A 23654-nucleotide genomic window follows, 5' to 3' on the forward strand; every position below is an offset into this window, starting at 1 on the left:
CCCTTGTTATTTGGCATTTGAATATCATTCCTATATCCTATATACTGGACAAAAAATTCAAGTCAGATGAGACACTGAGCTCAGAGTAATATGAAGGACTGCACTCTGCACAGGTTCTAAGCTTCTGCACCGTCTTAAAAGGCAAGTTGCCCTAACAGCACTGGGTCTTTCTTTCCTCTTTACCAACAGCCCTCGTTGATTTATGTGACCTTTATGTCTGTGATTAGGAGTTTGCATATGGAAAAGAATACAATGGCAATAAAGAAATAAATGTGAAGACACATTTGAAGAAACACTTCTAGTTCTCAACACCTCTCTTCTGTTTTTACCATGAAGTTTCCCTTGCAGACAAAAGAAATAAAGAGCCCAGGCAAGAGAGGTGAACCCTAGGCAGTCTACAACTCTGAATAAAATCTGTTCTAGAAAACAAAGGAGGAGCACAAGAGGCTCTTTTTGTTGTTGTTGTTGTTTTCACAAGAGGCTTTTAAGAAAACTTACCATTTTGGTAATTTCATTTTCAACTTCATGTACATCTGAATATTTTTCCAGCGTAGTATTAAGAAACTGTTTCTTTAATTTAAACTCTGTCACGAAGGTTCTAACTGAAAATGAAAATGTTACCTGTTTAATCACATGCAACAGAAACATCTAGGCGAGGCTGTCATGTTTGTGACTCTGGGTAGTCAGCTTTACCCTCCTTTACAGGCTCATCTGTGCATTTCTTTTTCATCGAGAGTGGAGACCGCCTCTCTTAGGTTCCTCTCTAGCACAGTGAGTAATCTACTGCACTGACCTGAAGGGTTAGACTGAGTCACGCTTTGAGTGGGAGACTCCAAGGAGCCTTTTTCTGTGTATGTGCAAGTACATGTCCTTGTGGACATCCCTCTCATGGCCTCCTACAACACAGATGCCAATAAAGTTGTGAGAAGAATGACGGGCAAGTCTAAACAATGTAATTCTGGAGGAAAAGGTGCAGATGTGGTGTCAGATAATCAAATTATTCATCAGGCCTCTTCTGAGCAAGACCATGGAAGGCTCTAGCTCTTTAAGGTCATTATTTGATTTCCAAGGGGTGCTCTGGTTTCCTCTTCTTAGAATCACCCTCATTCAACCTCCTCACTCTTGCGCAGAGGAAATGCCTGTTTTATCATTGATAAAAAATGCCTTCCGCAAGTTAGGTAGCTTCTTGTGGAAGATCACCCAGCTCACAAGGGTCAAACTCAGCCTTCAAACTCCTGTGTGGCCATCTTCAACATCTTCTTCCTTACTATGTCCTCTGCCCCCACAGCATGTGATGCTCTGAGAACAACCAGCAGGCTACAGACAAAGCAGCCAAGCAGCTGTAGTGGGTCTGCACTCTGGGGTCTGCCAGCCTGTGTAATATGAGCCACCTAATGAAAATAACCCATGTTCAAGACACTGAGGGGTTGAGAAATTAAAACAGCCCCATTTTCAAGCCCCATTTCACTCATAAAATAAAATTCTAGTTAACACCAATTTGTGCTGATTTGGCCTGAGGGGGATGGGACTTAGAAAATGGGCAGACAACCAAAAATTGACAGCTTGCTTCATATCTGGCTCTTATCTTCCATTATATTAAATTCTTATCTTTCCCTCTGGACAGAAAAAAAAAAAGTAATAACCCAAAACACAGAAGCCCACGAAACTGCTCTTTCAAGCAAAGTCTGCATGTAGAATTAAGAGAAAGGGGCATAAATGAGCCAGGGAAAACATTTAACATCTTATACTTAACTGTCTAAATCCCTTAATTTTTATTTAACATCTTTTTGCTTGTTCTACAGTTCAGTGACGCCAGCTGCACAGGACCCTTTCTGAGCAGCAGGGAGCTCTTTGAAAACGTTCTTGGCCAAATGAAAGCATTTCAGCACGCTCTAATTTGCATGTTCCTCTGGTGTTTACGAACAATAAGGCTCAATGACTTGAAAAGGGAAAGATGATTGTTAACACAATGACTCTGCTCTCCTCCTCTGTGCCACCTGTGGGGCACTGCGGGGTCACCCCCTCCTTCATCTGTACCTCTCACAGTCCAGGCTCAGCCCCAGAGCTCTCCCTACAGGAACATACACAGTAGAAACGGGTACACACAAAGGGCACAAAGAAGTTTCCTGAATCTTGGCAGTCAGTGTATCTCTGCTTGCAGCTTGAGTATGAAGCTGCATTAGTGGCTTCCCAAACCCGGAAATCTTTCTAGGCAGGGATTTTTCTAAAGATGTTTACATCATCCAACTTTAACATGAACTTCTACTTTAAATTTAACTTTTGATTAACTGGTATATTATTTAAATATAGCATTTAACTGCTATATTAACTAAAACATATTTGGAAATATCCATAATTACTATTTTGTGTCAGAGTAGTCTGTTTTCATAGCTTTAAATTTGGTCCAGTAGTTTAAGTGAAGCATCCCATTGGGATAGCACTTTTACTATTTTCAAAACTTGATCCAACACAATTTTTATTTAATTGTCACAATAATTTTAACTGGGAAGCAAAGCAGGTTGTAATCTAATCTTACAGATGAGGAAACTGAGGCTCAGGGGCTAGGTGGTGATCCAGGAGCTAGAAACTAGGCCTCTGAGCCATGGGTAAGTGTACTTTAAAACAAAATTATTTCCACTTTCTTTTTAAACTAAAAACTCTTGGCTAATGTCACATAGGTATGGCTAAACAGAAGGGGTTACCAAATGCAAATAAATTGTTAGAATAAAAAGAATTCTTGATTTTGACTGATATCTATGTCTACTTTTTAAAAAAGTGTCTAGTTCTTATAATCTAAACAATTTTCAAACTTTTGCTATTATTTTAGTAGGATACCAACCTTCTTAAAAAGTCCCTTATCCTTACAGGTACTAGGAATTCATGCAGATAACTTTCAAAGAATACACACATTTAGTCTCTCGAACATAATCATTGAGCACTTTTGTGTGTTAAGTAGCCCATTTGGCAATTTAAGATAATTCAAATATCTGTTATTTTATCTGTCAGTTTCCTCTTTCTACTTAGAAACTCTGTATTTTCACTCTAATTCCTTTAGAAAATTAGGTATTAAACTGAGCATGCTGTCCCTATGAAACCCTGTCCCTATGAAAGTTAACTCACTGTTGCACAACAGAAAGAACAATGGACTGCAAACTAGGCCTCTCATCAACTGGCTACACAAACCCGGCCACTCAGAACCTTGTGAAGGTCTTAGTTTTTACCTGGTTTGCTTGTTTACTTTTTAACCTATAAAATGGAGATTGTCTTTAAAACCAAAAAGCTTCATGAATCTATTAAATCAGGAAAAACACTACAACAAATAGTGTGGTACAATTACAGGAGCAGCTCTATCAAAGCGTATCTACTTTAGATAAGATCATGAGGGCCAAGTTTTAAAAAGGAAAGAATGTGTGAATGTGGTAAGACAATCAGAATTTTATTCTCTCTTTTCTCCCTCTGCAATGTTTTTTTCTTTGTTTTTGGTCTTTTTGAGACGGGGTCTCGCTATGCAGTTCAGACTGGTCTTGAGCTCACTTCGTAGCCCAGGCTGGTGTTGAACTTGCAAAGATCCCTTTGGTTGTCTAAAATATTTTTTAAAACTATGTAATCAGAATATCTTTTTGGTTTTTTTTCCTTAACTGAAGAATAGAATGGGTAAGCACAAATACACAAATGATATACACAGATAATAACACAGTATACAATCACTAAGGTATTTGTATAATATTTTTAGTAACAGGAAAATGTTTAAGATATAGTTTATAGAAATTTCATATGATTTCAACTATGTAAAAATGTAATGCACATTAAAAACTTACAAAGGAATATATTTCTAAATGTTAAAATAATAGGCAATGTCTTCCACTTCCTCCTACACTAATATTATATCTTGAAAAAAATACTAATTTTGATTAGAAAGAAAAACAGTAAATGTTATTTTATAAAATATATTATGATTCAGAATAAACTCTACGATAGACTAAATCTCTTACCCAAATTGCATATCCCTTTTTCCAAATGGTACCCAACAGGGCATCTACAGATAAAAGATCCCTGAGTATTATTACATATGGCCTGACGTGGGCAGCGATTCAAGAGGCATTCATTCACATCTGCAAAGGAGAAAAAAAAATGACCATACAATTTTGGCAGACAGCAAAATCATAATAGAGTAGAGTAAGTATTCACTAAGAATCAAGTGGCACTAGATACAGTGAGGCCCAACAGATGAGCAAGAGATCAGTCACCCCTGAGGACAGAGGTAGGCATACAAACAAAACCATAGACATAAGGCATGTTTGGGTGTATAGAGAAAACAGCAGATTTTGATGAAGGGGAGAGTTAAGGATGTTTCAAGTAACACTGGAAGGACTTTAAGAAACAGACTTGGTGGGTAGTTCTAGGCACCAGCACAGTAAATGCCAAGACAGTGAAGAGATCTTTAACGGGTTGTAGGTGGCCTGATGCGGCAGAAGCATAGGGAGCCTGAGGAGTGGAACCTGACTAGGAAGTTTATCAGTGCTGCGTTATGATATCTCGCATTATCCTGAAGGTAACACATAAGCACGTCAACTCTCCAGTTAGCACGGTTAATGTAAAACCTTGTTTTTCCACATTTTGAAAAACCGACACAATACCACAGACCACTGGACATTACTTTTATTCTTACCTACACTGCAGTTGTCTCCTTGCCACGAAGGGGGACATACACATCGATAGCCACGACTGGTGAGGTCCACAATACATTTGCCGTCATGAAGACATGGGTTCACGGCACAGCTGTTAACTAAAAACACAGCAGAAATAAGAGAATCACAAAAGCAACGGAAAGGCAGCTCTAGGTAAATATTTAATTCTTTCAGTTAAAATTTGATTCTTGTTTACTTGCCCTGAAAAGCCACACTACTAAAATAGAATTGGGTCCCAAGAGGTACAGGAGATGGGGCAATGAAACTGGGTACCAACACCAGTTTGCATTCATTATATAGTGGCTAGAATATTGGATGCAATAAATGCAAGAACTGGTTCAAATCAAACGGCGTTTACAGGTCACTCAGGTCAGTATTTATGATTATACTGCCTTTATGATGCTCAGAAGATTCTACTTGAATTGATACCAATTTGAAACACATGGGAGGAGGTGTTCTCCCAATCAGTTCATCCTCCTTGCTGCAAGATTCACTGTATGTGTGCTCACACATACATGCCCTGTCCTTCATCAAAATCATAGTTAACTTTTCTCCAAAAATCTCCAAATGTAACTGTGCCTGCACATATCAGGTGTCATTCAGAAAGTAATAAGCACTACCACGACCTGGTCTTTACATATTGTAAAGACAGCACCACCTGAGTTCACTGAAGCTCTATGACACAAAACTGTCCGTGTCACTTAGACTTACATCACCCAAGGGCAATGACCACAAATCTGTTTTATTCTATGTAATTGCAGTGTCACATTCTAGTTATGTAATGCTGCTTCATAAAAATTTGACACATGCTTAGAAAAGATGAAACTTACCACATAACTGCATCATCTGCAAGAAGAAATCAGTGAGAGAATGAGAAAGAGAGGATAGAAGTGAAGAGTCCTCACTCCAAGAGAATAACCCTGAAAACAAATGGGCTACATCCTCAAATGTTACTCTGATTCTTCCTTGCCACTTTATGTATTATCTAAAATCACCTACGTAAGTTCAGTATCAGTAACCAAACACTGTACTAAGCAGTCAATACGCTCTTAATACTTAATGGTCATAATTATAATGGCTGTAGTATGCGCTAAAGGAATTAACCCATATGGTGTTGGTATCTATTTTGTGTTTGGAAATAAACCCTACGGGCCTGAAGCCTTTTTGGGTAATTTCCCCAAAGAAAAAGCCAACTTTCATTTTGCAGAGGACCTCAGATCCCTGGCACAAAGGGAGCACTATGGAGCTCCTGGTGGGGTACTTTATGCTGCACTACTAGGTTGATCATAGTTACTAGTTTCAACTGCTACTCCAGCTACTGCTCTCTGCTCCTGTCACTACAAAGCATTTCTCTTCTTTCCTTCTTCCTGAAGTCAGTCTCATCTCCCCTTCCCCAATAGTACTTTTCCTGAGTCTGGAAAACCCAAATGTGCATTGGCATCAAATGATATATTACCTGTTTTCTTACATAACGAAGAATCATCTGGAGGCTTTATTTCCCTTGCACCAGCAACATCAATATGGCTGAAGATAACATTATGCGCAATGTAAGAAAGGCTGCTCATATAGACAATGTCCTTGACTAGCAACCCAATCTTTACCCCTTAAAGAGCTTAGGCTTCCTTGCATCAAAAGCCCTCTTATCACTGAGAAGTCTTAGTCATGGAGCTAGCTGATGGACTCAAGCTGTGGGCTCAAATCTGGGAGTAGGAACCCAACTCACTCCCTATTTCAGACAGGCCACCTACAGTTTTTCTAAGACAGGGTCTTGCTAAATTGCACAGGTTGGCCTTGAACTCAAAATCCTCCTGTTTCATCCTCCTGAGTATCTGGATTATAGGCACGTGGCACCATGCCTGGCTACGTAAACCTTCTTTAGTTTCTCTATAATCTAATCCCACATACCAGTTTAGCTCTGAACCCAGAAAATTAGAGTCATGCTTGACAAGCTCTTGAAATTATAGGGCAGTAAAAGCTACCACTGTAACTAGGTGTGGTGGCACATGCCTGTAATCCCACCACTTGGGAGGCTGAGGCAGGAGGATCGCTGTGAGTTTGAGATCAGCCTGGGTTACAAAGTGAGCTCAAGGCCAGCTTGAACTGCATAGTGACACTCTGTCTCAACAAACTCCAACAACCACTGTGGAATATACTGATGTCACCTGTGGTCAATGTATTGTCTCTTCTTTGTTTTCAAAAACAATCACGTAAACTGGGGAAGTTTTGTTCTGCTGTGACTTTATTTTATGCTGTTTCAGCAGACTCTTAAATATTAGCCATTTCCACACATTCTCATCAATCCCAAGCCTCCTGCAGCGATCAGTGCTTGATAGAATTCACCAGTCAATATTTGCTTATGAGATGTATCTTACCTGGTGACAATGCCGTTGGCGACTGTGTGTTAGTCTGGGCAGTGAGGGTGGTAGATTGAGGAGTCAACATTTCAGCAGTAGAAACATCTGTGCTTTTGGAGAAAGGTGATGTTCTGAGGAAAGGCGAAGCAGGGCTGGACTCTTCCGTAACCCCTAACCTTGTGCTCAATTCTTTTCCTGATGTGGGTATGCTGGTCAGCGCGATCAACTGGGTTGTAGCATCTACATGCACTTGGTTCCTTTCTGTGGTAATGTCACGTTCTGTTGTGATTTGTGGCACTAGAATTTCAGGATGGGTTGGCAAGTGCTGTTTTCCAGAGGTAGTGAGCACAGTTCCAGTGATCAGAGGTTCTGTGTTTGACAAGGTGTTGGGACTGATCACAGGAGGGTGAGAGGTCTTAAAACTGGGAATTGTCAGTGTTGGAGACACACGGGCTAAGCTGGTGCTCATGGCTGTAAGGGCTGGCTCAGTGGAGGATTCTGTTAAGGCTGAGGTCACAGGGACCTCTGTAAGAGTGCTCTTCGTTACAGATTCGGTGAACTCTGTGGGCAGAGATACCAGGACTGATGACTTTGCTTCTGTAGTAGTTTTCCCTTGGTGTGGCATGCTCTGGTTGTTGGGATCTGCTGTTTGATTACTCTGACTCATTGCTATGGATGATGCAATTGTCAAGGTCTGAACTGATGTCACAGGTGTCTCCCTTGTCCTGGACAGGATGGGTGCATAAGACGAATGTGGTAAGGTTGCTTGTGAGACTGAAAGTGGGATAGATGCCATTGAGGATACTGATAAAAGTGAGGAAGATAAAGTTGTGGACACCTCAGAGGTAGACTTGAGCTGATGTGTGGAGGTCCTGGTTAATGGTAAACTTGATGAGACCTGGAAGGACTGTGATACTTCTGGTGGAGGCAAAGGGGACCCTGAAGATGAGTCATCAACAGATCCAGTATTGGCATCCAGAGGAACAAAAATGTTTGGCACTTTAATGGTGGATGTGTAGGATGGAAAGCTGGATGTGTGCAGAACCAATGACTCAGTGGAAGGCTGAATATATTTTCCATCGTAGGATGAGACATTACTTCTTTTAGTCTGAACATGAGAAGAAGAAGAATAGTCTGAAGATGAAGAGTTTGGGATTTTAATATAAGAAGTTGAGCTCTCATTGATATCTGGAGATGAAATATTATCTGTAATGGACAGTAATGCCCGTTCTCCTTTGGTGAAAGTAGATGAAACATAGGTGTGGTCTCTATGGTCACTGGAAGTCCTTTGTTCAGCGTCTGTGCCACTCACTTGACCACTAAGTCCCGTAACTATAAAACAAAAAGCCAAAGTTAGATGAAGTAAATAAATAACAAATTTCCAAAACATATACTATAAGACAGACTTCAGGTTTTCTATCCAAGAACTCAAGCGGGTGGAGGGCTTTCTTTGGAGAGATGGTTTTATAATGCAGAGCGCTCTGAATGAAGAAAACATGGAAAGGCTGTAACAGTCAGTGTCTGTTCTGAGTCGATTTTCCTACTGTGAGGAGTACTGATGGCAGCAGGGGAAGAGGTACTAAAAGGGCCGAAAAAAATAAGGAATAGTTCCAAATTCCTTCCCAGCCTTCTTTGATAAAATCAAATTGTTATTTGAAAAGCTTTCAAGACCCCAAATAGAATAATTGTTATGTTTAAATGGAAAAAGGAAAACCCACCCAACTTTCCATTCTGTATAATGAGATATTTCTTTCCCAGGAGATTGGCCTTAACCAGTGACTGGTTTCCTTTATTTTAAGCCTCCAGCAGACGTCATCCCATATGCCTCAGCAAGGGTGTGCAGAGATCTGGGAAGGGGGCGTTCCTGGAGTGGGAGAACCCAAAAATTCTCTTCATAAAGAAAACGCATGAGGTACTTTCTGAGTTGCAGGCCAATTTAACCACGCTAGGGACAGTGAGTAAACCAAGAGATGAACTGAGGGGAAGTGGAATAAGTCACTGCTGCGAAAGACACTCCACCTCCAAGCGCTGGGAAGGCAGCTGTTGACTGTGCGAGCAGGCCCACGTCATCTGTCGCGTTGCTGCGCTGAGCACTGCTCTCGGCTTCGCTGGCCGCTACTCCGGAGCTTCCGGCCTCCGCAGACGTCGCTGCATCCGTGAGGCTGAGAGAGCGCAGCGTGCGCTCCCCACTTCCGGCGAGCGTGGCCGACGTGTGCACGTCGCGGGGTTGCGCCCCGGAAGTGCTCTCCTCACCGGCGGAAGAGACGCCAGGCGCTGTACTGCGTTCCCGGGCTGGGGCTGAAACCGAGAAGCAGCGGTGGTTACATGCAGTGCCCGAGATGCAGTCCCAGATCTTGTGCTTTCTCAGAGCCTTCGCAGTTTATGAAGTCCCGAGAGGAACTATGAATCAGCAGCACCTCTGTTCGGGTGCCTTCGATTTATGAAAAGATTTATTACCCCAGGGGAATGATGAACAGTGCTACCTTGTTTCTTTCCATGGTTCTGGCCACAAACCATATTGGTTGTGAACTGAACCAAATTTCCCCATAACGTCAACATTGAACTTGACCACTGAATTTGATTTTCGTTTTCTGCTGGGTGATACATAATGGAAGTTACTGCAGGAAAATCGTTAGTGGCAAGGAAGAGAGTTGGCAGGGTAAGGACTAGCAACCATGTTGGGGCTTTGAATATGGGGACAAGGTCTTTAAAAGGTGGCACAGTCCTCCTTAGGGCCTGTTCTAGAATATTAGTGAGACACGTGTGGTGGAGGTTAAAGATGCCCTTAGAGCTGGGCACGGTGGCCACTGCTGTAATCCCTGCCCTTGGGAGACTGAGGCAGGTGGATTGCTGTAAGTTTGAGACGAGCCTAGGATACAGAGTAAGCCCAAGGCCAGCCTGAACCACATAGTGAGACTCTGTCTCAAAAAGACAAAACAAAAACAACAGCAAACAAATCAAGATACCCTTAGTTTGTTTTTAAGTTTTAAAAATACACATTTTATTGTTGGAGATGAAAAAGAGGAGGTGACATTTGAGTAAATGTCCCTTTCTTTCTTTTGAGGGTTTATGTTTTATGCTATAAGCCTATAGAATCTTGGAACTATTTCAGATTATTACATTAGATTATCAAATAAACCCTTTTCAGAAATGATGAGAGAGATCCAATTCTTCTTGGCTTAAACTTCACAATCTGGCTCTATATGAAGAGAGTGCTTTTTCCTGTTTCCATCCCAGATTATTCCTTGATACTCAGCACTTTAATGGAAAATGGCTGTAAAGCTGAACTTTACATAAATTTATCTCAGGAAGCGTTTGAATTAACTGAGACAGTAATGAGCACCGGGACTGGACACCCAAATGATCTAGAGCAGCTTCAAGCCAGGAAGTAGAGAGAGGTGTGACTTGAGGCCAACAAAGGGTTCAGGAGGCAGATGGAGACACAACTAGCAGAGGCTTGAGAGCAGTGTTTCTGGGCAAGGAGAAAAATGACTTGGGTGGGAAGATTTTTAAGTACTGTATTAAATGAGCTTTAGATAAACCACGACAGGGACAGAGGCTTAACAAAATGGAGGGCAGTGACCTCAAACAGAGGGGCTACATCTAAACCTAGAAAAAAGAAATGGTCTGAGAACTAGAGAGCCTGGACTGCAGAACTGATCAATTTGGGGCAATTCAGAGGAAAAGATATAAAGCAATATACTAGCCCACAGTGAGATTATTTTTAGTAACAAGGCTACTCCTTAACTAGCTTTTTACAACCGAGCTCCAATATCTAATCACTTTTGCCACACAAACTGTTATGGGTTATATCTAGATGTCCCCCTAAAGCCTCACTGTCATGGATGGGGTTTTTTCAGAGATACTTGGATCTAGTGTGTGATGCTGGGATTAAGACTGTGTGATTACTAAATTAGTCCACTGATTGGTTTGACATAGTTCTGGGAATAGATAATGGGAGGGCCATATATGATTTCATGTATAGGAAATATCTAGAATAGGCAAATCCATAGAAACAGAAAATAAATCAAGTGGTTGCCAGGAAAAAGGGTAGAATAGGAAGTGACCATTGATGAATATGGAGCTTTTTTGGAGGAGTGATGAAAATGTCCCTAAAGCCAGGTAGTAGTGATGGCTGCATAACTTGGTGAATATACTAAAAATCACCGAACTATACACTTTAAATGGGCACACTGTATGGAATGTGAATTATATCTCAAAGCTGTTAGTAAGGGCAGAGTTATCTTTTCATAAATGCCCTGAATAACCAGGGATGAATAATGGCTCACGAGAAGGTGACATTTTCACTTTCTGGAATCTGTGATGGGGCTGGTGTGAGGATGTGGGGTGGCCTATACGGATTAGGATGACATCAACACATCTTTGAGTTGTGTGTCAGAAGCGGATACACCAGGATCAGCTTATCGGACATGCTACAAAAAAAGTTGGGACATACAGGTATCTGTGTATCAACCAGATAGAAGAATGGCCCGAGAATGATAAAACTAGAGGAGCCTGAGGCACCGTTTCATCAGTGCATGCCTCAGTATGCCACAGAAGATCCTAAACATGCTAAATCCCTCTCTTTCCTGTGGTATGCATCTGTGAAATGAAAGCTTACTTGAATGTTCTCCACGTTGTGCTAAGGACTCCAGGCTTTGTGAGAAAGATGGAGACAAAGACTCTGAGTAACTTTTCTCATCCACTGCAGTCTTCCTTCCTGTGGACTGTTGTGCAGAGTCTGAAAATTGGGTCAGAACTTCACCACGTGAAGCAGAACTTCCTGTCACATCTGCAGGTGTCTTACTGTTGGTCAAGAGCCAGTGTGGTGTGCTCTGTCCACCTCCGATGGACGGGACTGACTTAGACACAGTCTCCTTGAGATGGGTGGAGCTTTTATTTCCTGCTTCTAGGGTGCTTGTAAGCAGATGGCTTCCAAAAGCTATAAAAAATACAGAAAAAAATCCATTATATAGATATGAAAATGATCTCCCAACAACTAAGAAGGGAGTCCTTGCTAAGGAAAGGTTTCCTTTTCCAAGAAATCATGCATAGAATGTATTGTATCACTGGATATTCATTATCATAGTCTAAATAATTATTTTAAAAGTCTCGGGTGTTAACAGGACAGCAATATTGAAAGTTGGTAAACAGGGGACTTTTGAAAAGCATATCAAAATGGCAGAGTAATTTAGAAGCTTAATTGTTTTATCTCTTGCCCATGAAAAGTAGTTCAAAGGAGTATGTTACTGCATCCAACAAATAAGTACAGAAATGTAGTGTATAGAGCACTTTTCTAAACAGTTGTAATATTAATGGATTAGTCTAATTCTGAAGCATATTTTTAAAAAGTCAGTTAAAGGAACTAAACCAAACCATGAGTTTGGGAACTATGTTTCTACCTACACATTTCTTTGTAAAGATGATCTACATACCAAATCACTGAAGGTAGTGGTAAAGTGTGGGCCAACTACTTTGAAGATAACTTTGTAAAGTGAAAAGAACATTCCTGAATTATTTAAACCCTCTGAGCTTTCATTTCCTCACAAAGCAGGAGGGATCACACCTCTTCAGTTAACTTCACTGTTTCACAAGGATGAAAATCAATGTGATAATGTGACTTATCAAATAAAGGAGGTGTTATCATCAGAGAGCTAACTTCTCTGAAGATTCCAAATGTCTTTTTGAAGGCTCTTAAGAAAATTCAACTATTTAAAAATGCCCTAACAGATCAAGTGAAGACAGAATACTTACTTGGGGAATCATTTTGCTTATGTAAAGATGTAAGATCAAATTCATTTTCTGTGGATTGCTCAATTAATTCATCTGCTGGATTCTTGCTTGTGCCATTTCTTCGCAGTTCTCCTGTGGAGGGTGAAGAGTGGACTGCGGCTGAAGTTGTGGTGATTTTGGAGTCCTCAGGAAAACCCACTGTCTTGTTTATAGGTCCCTGACTAACAGTCAAAAGCTGAAGCTCCCTTTGGGCACCATTTGTGAATGTAGTGGAAACGTGCATACTCTTGGTCTGGCTGACTGATGGGTTTTGGAAAATACTGGAGGTAAGTTCCTTTATACTTCCAGGAGCTAAAACAGAAGAAAATGTACTTCAGAAGTACTCAATGGGTTAAGAAAATCAAGATATGAACAATATTGAAAACATTTTAGTGTATACATTTAAACATGGAGCTTAAACATTTGTGTATCTTTACACACGCATGTGTAGCCAGGGAACTTTTACTCGCCTTGCTAGTCTAACTCTCACAGAGCTGAGTGGCACAGCAGCAAGTCCCTCATCAGCATAAGGGAAGACTTTGTGGATAAGCTAAAAGGAGTACAGGAGAAAGCATGACAAATGTACTGTTTACTTTGGCTTTTATAGAGGGAGATTAAAACCTTTTCTGCTCGATTCTCTATTATATCTTAAGCAGAATAGGCCATTGTGATAAGGCATGAGTTGTTTTATTTTAGCTATGTAACTCTTTTGTTCATGCTATTATAAATTAAAGTCCAGTCCATGAAAGTCAGGCCACTATAGGGACTCCAATCCCTGGTCAGCACTGCGAAGGCCTAGGATTCTGCAGAACATCGGACCCTTGTTGGCCTAGGACAAAACTTCCCAGTCTTGTCACCATCAAGGGCTCTTTATTATTCTCCAATGCATGGCTACCATAAATCTTATGTTTTGGAAGACTATTAACCAAACTGCATTAAGTAACAGAACTAATCAGCAGGAGGTACTTCTTATCACCCTACAAGCCATTTGTTCACATCTACCCAAATGTAGACAGGCTTCATTATTAGAATTACTGAGTCTCATTACATTTTAGGGGTCAGTTCTCACCAACATACTACCAAGGAGTCCCCTAGGACATCACGAACTCCATACTAGGAACAGTTTTTTCCCCCCATCAATGGATAGCAGTCTTTGGGTAATTGTAAAAAAAAAAGCCCTCATGAATTGAATTATATGTAATTCGTAATAATGTGTATATAGTCAGCTTCCACAGGTGGCTTCCTTTTACACAGACCTTTCCAAAGGGTATCCTGAGAGCCAACCTCCAAAAGGATACATTAAAATGCTAATTTCAAGGATTTGCTTAGCACATGTAAGGCCCTGCATTCAGTACCCAGCACTGAAAAAGAAATCCTTATTCCAAAAATAATAAAGAGCAGGAAAGTGTGATGAGCAGGAAGCAACATGGCAGGCAAGAAGTGAGTGCCTTTTTAAAAAGCTAAGTAACTATAAAAGTATGCTAAATTGATTCAATGAAAGGCTTTGAGCTGTGAATTATGACACAGAAAAGAGAAAAGGAAGTTGTCATTATAAATAGTTCCTTAAAAAGAAATCTCATTGCAGTTGTGACCAAAAGCACAAATAAATGTTAGATCTAGTTGGAGAGAAAGAAACACAGGAGACACAAGGTTCCTCCTACTCTCATATAGAATCATAGTCCCTAGCCAGGAATGGTGCGCTCACTCACCATAATCCCAGCATTCTGAGAGGCTGAGGCAGAAGGACATTGAGTTCAGGTCCAGCCTGGGCAAGTGAATAACTTAGCTAGACTTCATCTCAAATAAAAACTTTAAAATGGGTCTGGATACATAGCTCACAGCTATATATATGTAAGGATCTGGATTCTGTCCCTAGTACCAACGAAAGACAACAACAACAACAAGAGAAAAACCCACAGCCTCCGCTATCTCTAAAACACAGCCTTCAGTTCTAGTTGCTGCCCTAATGATAAAATGACGACGCATGGAATCTATAAACATAGTAACTGAAATAAAGGAATAAAAAGACTCAGACATAAAAATAATCACCGCTAACCCAAACCCAACCCTACCTACTTGAAAATAAAAGGTAAACAAAAAGCACTTTAGTATAAAAAAGAAAAGCATCGATATGCTTCCAACTGGCATGGGGAATTGAACTCCAAGTCTCTGCACTTAGCTACATCTCCAGCCCTTTTTATTTATTTTGAAACACAGTCTCACTGATTTGTCCAGACTGGGCTGAACCCTGCAATCCTCCCATCTCAGTATTCCAGAGTGTTAGTAGTTTGACAGCCTCGCTTCAAACTACTTTAAAAACAGTTTTATTCTTCATAAACTGCATTATTTTGTACATGTAATGTTCCCCCAAAACACAGTGGTGATTATGCAGGATTCAGCCTCAGCATGTCCGTTTTGGTGGTTTTGACAAGTGGCCAAAAAATAAACCACAAAAGTCACAAATGCTAAATCACAAAAGGAAAATGGCTATGTTTTCTCTGACCTACATCATCATAAAAAGCAATCATTACTTGGCCAATTATGATATACTAAGCGATGTATTAGTTGCATTTAATCCACTAATGCATGTATTAGTTCATAGTAAAGAAAGAAAATAGTATATGAATACTGCTGAGGAGTTAGTGCCTCATAATAAAAAGAGAGAACACTTGGTCAAACTAATCTACAATCACTACTAATGTTACTAAATGAGCAATTGCTTAAATAGGAGAAATTTACCCATTTTAAAGCAAGTGATGAACATTATTATTTAATAATTGCCCTTCCTTGCTCACTGAACCCTCTGAAGCAGCCATTAAAAAATCCACTGAGAGCAGACACAAGCCAAGTTCCTATTCTTTGTAACTAAAGATGGAAAGAATGCATAATTTTGGTGAAAGTATGTAAAAAACTATGTGTATCACTCTCCAATCACAATGCAAACTCTTAGAGCCTCAGGCATGCATCAGTGCTTAACCTTGATTTGACTACTATCTAAACTTACCCAAAGTATAGCTGAAGCAGCTGATATTTGAGAAAGATGAACTAAATCTAAAATGCTCTGAGTTATTTTTGCCCTCTCCCTTTTCAAAGTGAAATCACCGCAAAGCAATTTACCTGGACCACATTAGCTCTGCTATCCACAGAAATACTTTTATAAGTTCAGGTATATTATTACACCCTCAGCTCCTACTGAAAATCTATAGAAAATATCATCTTTTAAAGAACACCAGCATAATTCCACAAAATCGTAATTGAAAGCATTTTCCATTAGGATCCTCAACATTCCTTATATAAATAATTCCTTTTTAGAATTTACTGGTCCCAAAACATTTATAGCTATGGATTAAATTGTATGCTTTATCTGAGCAATCGCTCACCCCACCCAGCTTCCCTTTGTGCCTGGCTTTCAGGAAGCTTATACTAAATTTAGTGCTCAATTGTAGCCACCTCATACAATTCAACACACACGTCTCTTTCCGCCTTGAAAACAGCTCCTCCACCCCATTACTCTGTTTACTTTTCCCCCAGTGATCAAATAGTACATGATCATTGCAGGAAATAAGCAAAGTATAGAAAGATATAAAGCAGCAATAAATGCAAGGCAACTGGAGGGCGATTTCAAATGGCTTCCAGGATCTTTTAAATCATCTAATTCTGCTTCCTAGTCCTAAGCCAGCCTTAACACTGTAAAACATGCAATTTATTTTCAGGAGCAAATAACTCCTGGGCGTCTCAGCCTCAGAAGAGGTGCTGCACATGTGTTTCCGTGCAGAGGAAGGCAGAGAAGGAAGCCCATACTACAAAGGCTGTGTGTGGACACCACATGCTGAAGCTAGCAGGGTTCTTTCAGATCATCAGGGCTCAGCCCTTGCTATCTGCAGCGAGGAGCACCATCCGCACCGTGCCAGGCTCCGAGCTCATCATCCTTGTGCCCGCCTACGGAGGAGCGTCACTAATCTGATGAGTCTGAGTGCTGGGCTCTTTACTAGAGGATGGAGAGGCACAGGCCTCTGTCACATTCCTTTGCCTGTTATTTTGTAGAGCTGGCCGGTCAGGCCAGGCCAACTCCAGGTCAGTCTTGGCAGGTCCTGCAGGCTGCCCAGCTACTTGCAGCTTCTTTATTATACAGTTAGAAGGGGAGAGTAAACTCTCAAGATTTCCATTCAGGGAGCCAGGAGGTATGCACACCTGCTTTTGGCAGGCAGGTGCTAGACAAGCTTTAAAAATAAATCTAAACTTTGTTTTTTTCTCTGGCTTCAGGTTTTTATGCATATGTCCACCCCAAAGCCCTCTTCAGCATCTAAGAAGATGATCAGACTTTACATAAAACAGAACACATAGTTCATTAAGGAAGTGAAAGTCTCAGTAAAAGACTACAAGAATATGAAAGAGTAGAACTCTCCAAAAGTTAGAACCATAAGGTGCTAGAAGGACATTTACTCAAAGAATTGAAAGGTCAAGTTTCGTTGTTATTTTGGAAAAATTATAGGTGAATAGAGATAAGTTCAGTCAAGTTAAAAATATGGGCTGATTTTCAAATATATCAATCTAAATTATAAATATTTAAGTGACCCTGACCAAAATAAAAGTACAATTTCCTAGAAAATGCTTCCTTTCCACCGTTTAGTAAATTTGGTTGTTAAATCAATGAACCACCAAAACTTTGCAGCTACAAAGGATCATAGGCTTTATCCAGTCCAACCAGTGTTTATGAATAATCTTAAAAGACAGTCCGTTAAAAACATGAATCATAAATTATATCCATACTCAGTCAGCAGGAAGCTGTATATCACGTGTATGGAAGAGGAGCTGGCTGCTTTAATTAGGCATTACAATTCAGTTTTTGCTTTGATGACATAATCCTAAACTCCTACTCTTGCAAAGTATTTCTGAAAACTTCTGACCTACAAGAAGTTTGAAATGGTAATTTCTGAAGCAACCCAACTTCAGTTTCCCAAGAATGCGTCCAACCCTCTGTCCTGTGCCCTACGGCCCAGATGAAGGAGCAGCAGAGACTGAACAACACCGAGGAGGGGCGGTTTCCAGCATTCTTTTTGACAGCATGTGCCCTGTGCTGATTCCCATTTCTTATGGACTGCCTTGTGTGGAGGCAGTGGGGACTAGAATAAGTAACAGACCCAGCTAATGTGTCAGGAGGAGTACAGTCTCCAGGCAGGTATGCACTCAAATCCGATGAGTGACTTTGTACTACAAGATGTTTAGCACAGAAGACCAGCGAACAGAGAGCCTTTCCCGGACCTTGTGTGTTCTGGGAAGTTTGTATTTGCTGTCTCATGGAAAAGTTACCGGAATTCTATCAAGATAATTCCAATCTACCACTTTCAGTGCAACAGTGAGAATAAAGACACTAAGACATATTTAGTTATGGGGAGCCAGCAGGATGAAGGCTCATTGGAACAAAGGCTCTTTGTTGAAGGAGAGTTGTGGTCCTCCACACAGGGGCATGAAGAAAGGCCCATGGAAAGGGAACCTCTGAGTTAGGACTTAACTGGTAAGTGGAGAGAGCAACAGCAGAGAGGGTAGAGCACTCCACAGCCAGTGACTGACATCATGAATTGCAAACATCTCCACTTTTCTTTGCCATGGAAAAAAGTGTTTTTGCAAGAATTAAGAAATAAGTGATACATGGCTCACCATTTCACAAAAGCACTTTGTTACGGTTTATATTTAGACATCACCCCAAAGCTTCATATGCTCACAGATAGGGCTTTGGACATGACTGGATCATAGGGGTGTGGTACTGAATTGGTTCTCTGATAGGTTCGGCATAGTTCTGAGTGTGGGTGATGGATTTACTGCAGGGGAAGACTAACCAAAAGGCTTGTAGCCTGGATGAAATCAAAAGGGAAAGGAGGAGGAAGTTGTGCTGCTCTCTGCCTGGCCCGTCACTATTTGTCTTCTGCCCGTCCTCTCTGTAGTGCCATCCTGCCTTGGAGCCAGCCAACTATGGACTGCAATCTCTACAAACTGTGAACTAAATAAACTTGTCCTCCTGTAACTTGTGGGTGTTGGGCATGGTGTCTCAGCAACTAGAAAGTAACTAAGATGCACCCTAACCTGTGGCCTCTTCTGTAAGAATACGCACCATTTTACACTTAGTCCTCATATGTTAGTAGATAAAGAAAGGAGAGGAGAGGGGGAGGTAGGCCAACTATTACCTTCTTCCTTATATGGTTAAAGAAAACATTTTAAACAGATACTTCAATTCTGAGATAAACTGTGCAGGTTGTACTTCTAGTCCAAATACTTGGCAACAGAGGCATGGCATTTTTGGTTGTCTTTAGGCCCTTTTACAGGTATTTAATTAGTTATCTACACACACCTACTTGTGGCTGTTCTGAGCGACTTTGGAGGGCTAAGCTGGGACAGGATTACTCACACGAAGAATAATCTGAAGAAGGATAAACTGGTGTCCTGGAGAAATGAAACGAAGAGAGCTGTGGTCCTGAGGAATCTCTTCTCACAGAGAGCATGGCTGGTTCTCCTGGCTCCAAAGCTGGAAGTGGGGTCTGACTCAGAGCTGAAGTGCCCGACACCTGAGTGTGCACCGTCACTGCTCCTGGGGGATCCTCCGCCCGCTGCAGGACGCCCGGGACTGTTCTGCTCTCCACGTGAGGAGAGGCAGTTCTTCCTTCTGACTCAGAACTGCTGGATGGCAAGTGAAGACTTTCTAAGGCTGAACAAGTGAAAACAACAATTAAAATACCGCCGGCAGACTTCTGAATGTCTGAATAATCGTTTAGTGGGTTCTTATTTACATAAAATATACAGATATAAAAGGAAAACAGGAGTTGCTCTCTGGAAAATGAACTCCTAAAAAAAGTCTATAAACCAAAACCAAGAAAGAGATTCTTTCTATCTTTTTTTTTTTTTTTTTTGTACCAGAAATCAAACTTAGGACCTTGCACTTGCCAGGCAGGCACTGTACCACTGAGCCCCAAAGATTATTTGTTGAACTCATAAGAAGATTTTGTTTTGGGAACAAAATTATCAGCAGGGGGGCAGACTGAAGCCAAATATCAGACAGTACGGACTTAAGAGATCGGTGCTATCATAACTCATCACCTCCCATATTCCACAAAGATGGTTCCAGAACTTACTGGAATTTACCATAAACAGAATTTCCAATATGTGAATGACCAAAAAAAGCAAAACGAAACAAAGCAAAAAACAAAAACAAAAACAAAAAAACCAGGCAGTGTCATGTTAACATTCATAATTGGGACACAAAATACTTTCATAAATTTTTTTAAATAGATTTTAGTGCCCCCAGTCAGACTTCCTGTCGCTAGGGAGTGACACATGGAATCACTTTTGACACTTTCTTCCCCTACCTTGAGGCCCTCACAAACTTTCCTTTGTTGGGAGTCTTTGTGAAACCCCCTTCCTTGCACCCTGTGGCCGACAGGTCAGTATCTAGACTTGTGTCTCCCTAGGTGGTTCCCTCAGTGCAGGTTCCCCATCCTGCTGCTGATGGGAGTTCTCCAACTCCCATCAGACATCCTGGGTCTGCCTGACTCATGATTTCTCCTCATGTTTCCTTTAACAGTATCACTCCACTGTGCAAAGCCCTTCAGCGACTTATTCCACCACACCAAGTACAATGTGTCTGGTCTGCAAAATGACTGTGATTGTCCCTACGTATGCACACCAGTGTCCTACTCTCTGCTCTGTGTACAACTTACACTCATCCCCCCCCCCCCGGAGGATGCTGGGCCTGCCACCCTGCAGAGGCCAAAACTGCTTCTCCTTTGCCTTCATTCGCACTGGGCATCTCACTCCTCAGCCACCCCTCCCTCTTGAAGTATTCAGATTTAGGCTCACATCCTAGTCCTGAAACATGTGCATTCTTTGACCTTCACGTGTTGGGATAACTTCTCTGTACTTCAGTATTGAAATTCCTAAAATGAGGTAAGAGAACTGACTTTGTGTAAGGATTGAGAAAACATATCTTGGTATGTAGTGAGTACCTATTAACTGCTAGTACCTTTCTCAGTTAAGTCTCACCATTATGCCCAGCTCCTTCTTAAAATCCTTTGTTAAAAATAGCAAACTTCAAAGCTGGGTAATCTAGAGCAAGAACAACTATGTGGAGCACGTCAACACAAAACCACATTAACACAAGCAACATAAACAAAAGACAGCCTGGCCGTCTTTCCCATGCGTGCATCCTACGAGGCCCGTGCTTCTGAGATTGGAGTCCATGGAAGGATCCCTGAGGGAGGGACGAATTTTGGATTCAAACGGTCTATGGCATGTAGGTGCCATGGGACAGACCAGGCTGCTTGACAAATCTGCACCCTTTTCTCATCTGTCCTTATGAGCATCTCACAGATTGGGCTTAAATCGCAAATCTGATCAACCCCAGCCCAGGACCACTGGATGGGCACAGTTAGGGAAGAGTGAGGCAGAAATGTTTTCCAAGACTGGTTCAACTTGAGTAAAGTAAGCATCATCAAAAACTCACAGAAGATGCTGCCCTGGGAAGTCAGCACTCTCGCGCTCTCAGGTGAGTGCTCGGTAGGGGAAAGAGTGGAATCTGTTCTCCTGGAAGGCTCCTTCCTCCCTTCAGCACTTGCTTTTTCAATTAGGAGAGTAACGTCTTCTGGAGCTTCCGAAGAAGTGTGGCTCATTTTGGAGGTCTGAATCGAAGTACCCTCTTTTGAACCCACTGTTTGAAAGTCCTCTGGATTCTGATCAAAGGCGATGTTGTCTGTGTGGGGCTCGGTACTATTTTCTGGCCAGTGGTTCCTTACAGCAGCTGAAACAAGAAAACACACCAGTGAGAACTAGCTGGTTTCTGGAAAGCAAAATAAAGCTTCTGGAAAGACAGCATGGCCAGATCAATGAAGTTATTGCTAACTACACTGCTCCCTAGAAATTCCATTTTTTGTTTTTCCTATTTGCTTAGGGTCAGGAGCTGTGGGCACCACAGTAAAACCTCTATGGGGATGAATGATGTGTGACAAATTACCTGACAAGGAGAGGCTGCAAGCAGGCAGAACTGCAATTTGTATAGTTATCACATGTATGTAAATACAAACACACCTGCACATGTGTGCACACACGGAATACATTATCTTTTAGATTAATGCTGTCAAAAAGATAAAGCAAGCAACAAATACAATGCATAAGTAACCCTTGCAGCCATATTTTTAAAATGAGGTGAAATTAATTTTAATGCCTTACTATTAACACACTTGGCAGCATGTTTAAGTACTGACTATCCTGAGTGTTACTTGGGCAGGTCTCATTTCAACCAGTTGAATCGCTTTTTTTTGTTTGTTTTTGGTCTTTTTGAGACAAAGTTTCACTATGAAGTTAAGGCTGGTTTCACCTGGTGACCCAGGTTGGCCTCAAATGCAGCAGCAGTCCTCCTGCCTCAGCTTTCTCAGCGCTACAGGTGTGCACCATCATGCTCTGCCAACAGCTTAATTCTTGTTTTGAATAAATTTGGTAAAATTGTTTTTATATTCCGATATAAAAATTAATGAAAAAATGCAATTTTTGGTCATCCTAGATTTAAATAATTGGATTGGTAAGTGCTTAATATTGTATTCCATTCAATCTATCTAATATCATTTAAATATATACCTGATATAAAAATTACCCACTTATTATGTTCTTCTTTTTGGTATTAAACCTTTAAAATTCAGTGAATATTTTACAAGCCACATCTCAAAAGTGCAATAACCAGGTGGCTGGCTCACTTTCTTAAAGACTGTGGTTCCAGATCAGTGGGACCAGAAGCACTGGCTCACTATGTGGGATGGGGTAGGTGGTGACTATAAAAAACTTCTGGTAAACTTTCCTAAGGGAATTATTTCCTCCCCAACCCCTGGAGAATTACTGAATTTCTGTCTCTGATTCTGTTTCTTGCTGGTGATAATTAGCAGAGGCTTCCTAGAGGCGCAGGGAAGTTGCCCAGGTCTCTGTCTGGGTTTCTCTGGAGCCAGACCTAGCCAGACACGATCAGCACTCATACAGAAATGAGGTACAGGAGACCGTTTTCAGGGCAGCCACAGAGTCTGTAGGTGGAACTTGAGGCCTACAGCTTATGGGCAGCCCTGACCCACAGAGCATGCTCCTTTGCTCTTCCTGTCTGAGCTCCAAGAGGGCCTCCCCAGAGGAGATAAAAGGACACGAGGATGCTTTCTCCCTTGTTATCTGGGCTCAAGGAGAAAAACTATTGTCGAAGCCAGAACAAAGTGACTGTGAGTGGTAGAAGGGACTCAGATCCATTTCCCTAAGCTGGCAGGCCACGAGCAAAGGGAAGGTTATCAACTTAGTTCTGCTATAGCTTTAAGACGAGTGAGACCCAGCCAAAAAAATTAGAATTGTATTCTCAGCAAAACTCTTTCAGAATATCTCAAGATTGTCAAGTAAAAATGTTTTCAATCAAAACGGAGCTTATCAGACAGCCACTTCCACTAAGGGAAATTATAAAGGATTGATTTCAACAAGAAAGACAATCCCAGATGACAGGTATCAGATGCAAGAAGATCTAATGAGCAAACAAAGTGTCAAATATTCACATAAATTATGTGCAGAGATTCATGAATATTGAAGTTATGAACAATGATTTCTCATTAGTGAGATTAATAAAACAAGATAGTCTGCAGGGAGATGATCAGAACAGTGCAGGTGTAGGACAACCAGGATAACTTGGAATTGTGCAAACAATGTGTTTAAGGTACTCAAGCTGACCCTAAAGAATAAGACAGACTTCTTATTCTGCAATAAGAACGTATCACACTGACAGAGTTTAGAATGACATAAAATTTCCATAGTGCACAATTAATACCACTCAAAACCA

At 41.1% G+C, this 23654-nt stretch overlaps 1 protein-coding gene across 2 annotated transcripts in view; it reads right to left on the minus strand.

Moving 5' to 3' along the window:
* Heg1 (heart development protein with EGF like domains 1) overlaps positions 1–23654 on the minus strand; it is a 79184-nt gene that overhangs the window by 36396 nt on the left and 19134 nt on the right. For both annotated transcript variants that reach the window (XR_010039461.1, XM_013146267.2), the window contains exons 2-10: positions 21306–21599; positions 19218–19514; positions 12797–13126; positions 11664–11984; positions 9062–9340; positions 7061–8374; positions 4670–4786; positions 3993–4112; positions 499–602 (exon numbers count right to left, since the gene is read on the minus strand). Coding sequence is in view for 1 of the 2 variants with exons in the window: in XM_013146267.2 (XP_013001721.2) it covers positions 499–602; positions 3993–4112; positions 4670–4786; positions 7061–8374; positions 9062–9340; positions 11664–11984; positions 12797–13126; positions 19218–19514; positions 21306–21599 (3176 nt within the window). In the remaining variant the exon portion in view is untranslated. The remainder of the gene's footprint in view (positions 1–498; positions 603–3992; positions 4113–4669; positions 4787–7060; positions 8375–9061; positions 9341–11663; positions 11985–12796; positions 13127–19217; positions 19515–21305; positions 21600–23654) is intronic.

This window comes from Cavia porcellus, unplaced genomic scaffold, assembly GCF_034190915.1.
Source record: "Cavia porcellus strain 051 isolate PalLab524CR breed Dunkin Hartley unplaced genomic scaffold, mCavPor4.1 scaffold_15, whole genome shotgun sequence".
NCBI lineage: Eukaryota > Metazoa > Chordata > Mammalia > Rodentia > Caviidae > Cavia > Cavia porcellus.